Source organism: Rhipicephalus sanguineus, unplaced genomic scaffold, assembly GCF_013339695.2.
Source record: "Rhipicephalus sanguineus isolate Rsan-2018 unplaced genomic scaffold, BIME_Rsan_1.4 Seq6142, whole genome shotgun sequence".
NCBI classification, from domain to species: domain Eukaryota; kingdom Metazoa; phylum Arthropoda; class Arachnida; order Ixodida; family Ixodidae; genus Rhipicephalus; species Rhipicephalus sanguineus.
The window spans coordinates 23,110-29,735 of record NW_023615630.1 but is presented as its reverse complement, the minus strand read 5'-3'; the positions used below and the strand labels follow the sequence as shown (position 1 = coordinate 29,735).

The window sequence follows — 6,626 nt, the reverse complement described above, 5'->3', positions numbered from 1 at the left end:
CAAGATGGGTCCGGCAATGCTTACAGAAACCCGAAAGGGCAACGTGTAGAAAGTGCCGCGACTTTCTTCAGGCCTGCGAAACAATGGCGAGCAGTTTCTTGACTCTATTGTAACTGGGGAAGAGACGTTGGTCCGCTGCGCGCGAACCAGAAACGAAACAGCAATCCTCTCTGCAGGCATCCAGAGTCTCCGGAGCCGCGGGTTTTCAAACACTGTCCTGCCGGCAAACTGTGGTTAGCGTCTTTTGGGACGGAGCGTTACTGCTGTGGGAATTCATGCCTCTTTTACAGCTATCAATGCGGGACGCTACTGTGAGAGGTTTAAAGGCCTTCGCCGCGCTATTCAAAACAAGAGGAGAGGCATGCTCACGAAGGAAGTACGTTTCAATCGGACAAAGATCGTGCGCACATCATCCGTGTTACGAGCCTTTTCCTCAATAAATTTCCATGGATACTGCCACAGCTCGTCCACAGCCCAGACCCATAGCCCCAATGACTCACCATCTCTACTCTGATTGAAGAAACAACCTGAGTGGCACGGATTTCAAACAGGAGAGGAGCCACCGACCGAGCCATAAGAATATGGCACACCGCAAACAAAATGCATTGATCTCAACGGGCAATTATGTTTGACTAGTAGGGAACGTTCAAGATTGCCGAAATGATTCACCAATGTGAAATAAACTCGTTTTTTTTTCGTAAAATCTGTGCTGTCCGTAAACCTAATTTACGGACAGCCCCAGTTGCCTTGCTTTCAGTGACAGCCATTGTCCGCGAGTTTAAGCGTTTCGGATGTCCTTATGCATTTTTGGTCGTAGTTTCGCACGACCAGTATTGTCCTGTTTTTTTCTTGCATTGTTTCTCCTTTACACATATTCTAAAATATGAAAATGCCCGGTTCCCGTGTGCTTGAATAGTTAACGGAACATTTAAGAACAAATGCGACCTTTGTAATTTCATCAGGGGCCGAATTCACAAAACTCACTTACGAGCAAATTGTCGCGTAAGAGAAATTTTGTCGCGTAAGTCGATTCACGAAGCGAAAAAAACGTCGTAAGAGGCCATCGTTATCACATCGGCCGCTGCGGTAAAGCGCGCTGTGACTGTCCAGGAACATGTCAGCGATGGTGATGCAGTTGCTATATTTGGTGACGTCACTGAAAAAGGCTCGTAAGTGGATTCACGAAGCAAAAAAATTGCGCGGAAACAGCGTGGCTACGAGAAAATCCCAAGAGTGGTCCGGACCACTCTTACGAACAATATGGCTGTTTAGAACATGCAACTGCGGCGGGTATCTGGGTGCCGTGGCTAATTTTGAGCTAATTCACGGCCATTTAAGGCTTCTTGATGATTGCTGGTACGCTTTATTTATTTCGGCGCTTTGAGTTTCGTGTGTTGTTTCGCTTGTACGCTATGGACTGTATTGGCACTCGTAGTCGTCCAATAAACTGGGAGTCGCAGTAATTAAAGAAGCCTATTGGGTGTCAATGGCGAAACATTATGCATGCAAAGACTTGTGGTTGGATTAAAACCAAAGGTCTACATGAATGGTCGATGAAGTCCAAAGCGGCGCGGTATTTGGTCAACATTTTTTTGTTATGTTGTTGTGTTGCGTCCGACTTCCTCCAATGAGACGTCCAACTTATCATGATGTACGCAGCATTGGTCTAAACCACCACCAAAGAGGTTCAGGAGGAGCACATCAGCTGCACGCTATTGGAAATAAAATTGAGCGGAGCATTTCAATTAGCCGTTATTAAAGCCTATTATGTGATTCCACAACTTGTCTAGTTGGATAGGCTTTAACTGCCCAATAGGCACGATCGCTGAAACGCAGCTGTCGCTACGCGCTTTGGGTCAATCCAGAGCGGGCTCGTACATTGCAAATCGCAGCATATTATAGATGTGCGAGATTATGCATGAAATCTCAAACAAATCAAGCTTTTCGATCTTCACTGTTCGGAAACCGAAACGGAACGCGTTTATACGGCGAGCAGTCAGAAGTAAATGGATCCAGTAATTTGAAACGACATCAAAAATATGTGCGAATGCTCACGATTCTCGAGTATAAACAAGCCTTTGCCGGATTCACGTCCCTTTGATTACTAACTGCCATTTAACATGGCGTGAGAATATCAATTGAAGGTGGCTTCACCCACTCATAAATGTATTTTGTGCTCATAAGCGTCAGCTTGACCTAGAAATCATCGCGTAGATAAGGCGAAACCCCCGCAGGAGGCTACTATCGTAGCAGACGACAAACGATAGCAGACGACGGCTTGGGCGAGAGGTGCAACTCGTGATTGGTTGGGAAGCAGTACTCTCTACAACAGCCCATCTTATGACGTTGACAAAACACTTCTTTCATCGCGCGCTCCTGTCGTGTTCGTCATATCTTCCCCCTCGCACATAAGAGAACTTTTTATCTTCTCGCGATCAACGCGAAAGAGCTTTTTCTAAGTTGTCTTAGCGCCTACCCCCTGCTGCGCAGTTTGTAAGAACAACATGGCGCCGTAAACTGTAGGTGTCGGCGCCGATTTTCGCAAACGCATGAGTTCCTTCAGCGTTCGACTGGATGTGCTGTGAATACCGCTGCTTTTCCGGTGCGCGCAAGCAGTGTGAAGACCGACGGCAGTGTCTCTTGGTGTGCCGTGAAGCGTAGCGAAGCCTGTGCCACGGAGTGTTTATGAAGCGGGGATCGGCGCCTGTGTACCGACGGTAACTGGCACTGGAGGAGCCTGCAATGTGTGTTTGAGTGTCGGTAACAGTTCGTTTGCTTCGCGTTCCTGTGTCTCATTAAGGTGCAGTGCGGCATTTCGAATTGACAGCATTTTGGCACGTTACTTGAGTGATTCCGTGCTTCCGTGATTCCGTACGGTAACGCATGAACTACGCTCTGTATTTGGTTCTTGCTTCGCCAGTGGTTAGCCCGTGCGCTTCTATTTTCTTGTGAGCAGTCCAGGCAAATGCAGTGTTCGGGAGTGAAACGATGTGCGTTGTGAACAGTGGTGCTGTGTTGACATTTCCAAGACTTGTGAAGAGGCTGTGCCCGTGTGACAGAAGATTAAAGCGTTGATAACCGTGTTTCGTCCTACGAAGTTGCGATGGTGCTTTTTGAGGGCTTTAAGGATTTGGCGCTGGGCTTGGCGCTTTCTTTTTTAACTCGTTGCTTCTCCTTTTTGTGATACCGTAATTCGAACGTCATAACGTGTCGAACCGAAGTCGCTCGCCGAGACATTGTGCTGTAAATGTGGCTGCTTTGGCAGTATGCCTTGACTGTTCTCCGGTGAAAACTTGGACTTGTACCTGGCAGCGAAAGCACGTGGACGTCACGCTTCGCTCCGGACAGAACACAATTCTCACTGGTGCTTTGCCTTGGATGAAGTCGTAGACCAGCACCTGCTAACTACAGGTTTTCGAGCCCATCTGTCGTGTCGTTTTGCACGGCACTGGAGCCTTGACTACAGCGGCCCACGGCGATTTCTCACGCTTCACCAGTGGACGTACACGTCTTGCTAGCGTTGCATTTCTACGTCAACGGCAGCTTCCAGTCCACGGACGTCTTTTGCCTGTGGCTGCAGAGCACATTCCATTCCCGATGACGCTGACGGCTGCTAATATCGTTGTGCCATCGGTGAGTTGAACTTGCGCAACTAATTTCGTTGCTATTCGTGTAGTGCTATAACGTACGTTTGTAAGTTTTTCATCCCAGCAGATGTACTGTCACCCCATGTTAAGTTCCAGTACGAAAAGTACTACTACCGCTTGGTATATACGTATATATGGCCAATATACATATATTGCAATATGAGCAAGTACACCAGCAGTTTTTATGATTTTGCTTAAGCAGGCTTTTATCTGATTATTAAGAGGAGCCTGTCTGTTTACCACGCTTGACAGTTGAGAGAAAAATATTTGATGCGAATTTATCTTCCAGGAGCCATTTAGCACTTTTTCAGGAATTCCCTTTATATTGCAAAATTACTTGTATAGAAGATTACCGCTGTGGCAGCACTATACTTTACCAGGACATATACATTACAGTATGTAAAGCTTACATGGGGCTTCAGTTTGTTTCAAATTGAATAAAGCATATTTGATAGCTATGACTAAGCGATAATTTTTGTGTTTCTGCCAAATATGTATTAAGAGCGCTTTCAATGATGGTTTTTTTAATATATCCTTTTTGGCCTCTTCACAGATTGCAGATTTTCGTAAGGTCGTGGGATACATCGATTGCAAGCACTGGCAAATCAAGCCACCTTATGACTTGGAGCACCTGTACAGAAATAGGAAGGACTTGTGCTCCCTAAATCTACAAGTCTTTTGCAACGGTGGGGGTGTCATCATCCAGCCGACCTCAAAGGGGCCTGGAAGCACGCATGGCAGCCTCATCTGGATGGACTGTGCTCTGCCTGGGAGCTTCAAGGGTAGAAAACTGCATAATGGCTGGTTGCTAGGTTAGTTTTTTTAGGTGTTTTAGGTGTTTAACCACAGTAAACACCGGTTAATGTACACACCTTCACAACCAAAACATTGTTACTAACAGTGGATGCTTGTATTATTTTCACACAGCGATGCTAATTGGACGCGTAAAGAGAAGCAAATTATAATAGAATTGACAATGTCGAAAGTGTAAAGTCTACAGCTTATGAATTTTACTCCATAGATGTGAGACTGGAAAGTTGTGCTTTTGAAATAGCACAAGTACTTTTATTGCTTATTGAGCTCTTGTGCTGTCACTCACACAGTGTATCAAGTGCTCTGCATGGAAATAGCAAGCGGGAGAAAATCGCCTGGCTATTCGCAACATGCAGGGAGAAAGAACTCTAGTTCAAGCCTCAGGCCACACAGGAGCAGTAAATGCGCATTTTACCTGCCGTAGCTTATCTTTTTTCAATGTTGTGGCACGTTGTATTTCCGCCGTACATGTTCTCAGCACAATTGCATAGTGGCACGGTTATTTCTACAAATCGTATGTGTCCTGAGTACACGCTTGTTGATCTCTGAAGGTGACTCTCGCTATGCCTGAGAGCCATGGGTGCTCACCCTCCTGTCCGTGGCTGGCCCAGCTGAGCAGCAGTGCAGTGCAGCCCCCACCCATGCAAGACAGGTCATACAGTGCACCTTTGGTGTTCTGAGCAGGACACAGCGTATCCGTCCGGCATGGCAGTGACATCAATAATAATGATGGTGAGTGTTTGTGGAAGCCATAAGAGCCCATTAACATGCATTTATGGATTATGAGTGTGTTTGTTGCTCGCAATCATTTCTCCTAATCAAGTGCATTTTTTTGCAAAGTGTAATTTTGTTAGGAAAAACCGTTTCGAGCAACAAAAACACACATAATCCAATAATGCTTTGTGTTTTCAAGTCTTCAAAATTGCTCCTTCACACTGTATGATGAGGTGGCTATGTTAGATAACTTTAAAGTGATGAACAATAACTGTTTTCTTGTAACATAGAAATGCGTGAGTACACTCTAGGAACAAATCGTCTATTTGGGAGTATTTCTGCTACACAGCAATAATCAAAATCTTGCTTGCTCGCATTTCCTTTTATCAAAACCTTCGCTCTTGGCACTTTTCTGTCAAGAATGCTATGTCACTTTGATAACACGCGCGTCATTCGTGACCCGGAAGTCCCGGGACCGTGGTGATAACGCGTCGAAAGTACGTGAGGTGGATGACGTTATAGTTGTGGGGTAGCAATACTCCACAAATACTTGATTTTTTCTTAGAGTGTAGCATAGTAAACTCATTTTTGGTCGGCTTCTTGCACCTAGTGTAAAGTCGAAATAGAAGATACTTTATTGGCTGATGTCTCACTATTAGGCAGAAGTTTGTTGCCTTCAAAATGAACATCGTAGGTATACATTTATATCATAAATAATTTTTCAAGGTCTTCATTGTTGGTGGCTCTATGTTCAGACCTTTTTTCCTTGTTTTTTTATTATATTTCATACTTGTCATTGGATTCTGAAAATACGACAGCTAGACTTTTTCGCACATATCAGCTGTCGATTTTTACACATAGCATGGTTGTAACAATCATCTGTATTTTTCTATGTTCCAGCAGTGCCATGGGATCAGGCTGCCCCACTGTCATGTAATTGTACAGTGTATCTCGGACAAAACACACAAGGCCAACAAGTAGAGAGCGACTACCAGTGACTGTGTCCTTCTGTTCAAAGTGCACGTCAACAGAAAGAATGCATTGTGATAGTTGGAACAGCTTGAATTGTATGGTGAGAATCTGCACAGCTGCAGTTTAATCGTTGAGCAGTGCATCATTCAGCAATTCCTTGCACCTGAGGATTCAAAATTAATTAAATTCTGCATTTAATATACCAAAACCTTGACGTTGATGTAAATCACACTGTAGTGGTAATGTGCAAATTAATTTCGGCTACCTTGAATTTTTAACATGCACGTAACTCAAAGTGCATGTGTGTCTCTGCATTTCACTGCCATTAGAAACAGCAGCCATGGTCGGCAACCAAAACCGTGTTTTCATGTTTGGTAGTGCACGAATGAAACCATTGAAGCGCGTAGTTTTGCTTTTGGTCTATATAGGCGTTCAGGATACATGCATTATTATAGCACAAATGATTTTATGTATATATAG

At 44.7% G+C, this 6,626-nt stretch overlaps 1 protein-coding gene across 1 annotated transcript; it reads left to right on the top strand.

Moving 5' to 3' along the window:
* The first annotated feature begins 3,244 nt into the window (after nt 1-3,244).
* On the top strand, nt 3,245-5,205 carry LOC125756749 (putative nuclease HARBI1). The gene is made up of 3 exons (XM_049411674.1): nt 3,245-3,633; nt 4,201-4,459; nt 5,012-5,205. Exons 1-3 carry the CDS (start codon nt 3,598-3,600, stop codon nt 5,029-5,031), a joined length of 315 nt encoding a protein of 104 aa, XP_049267631.1. The 5' UTR covers nt 3,245-3,597; the 3' UTR covers nt 5,032-5,205.
* Nucleotides 5,206-6,626: the final 1,421 nt, after the last annotated feature.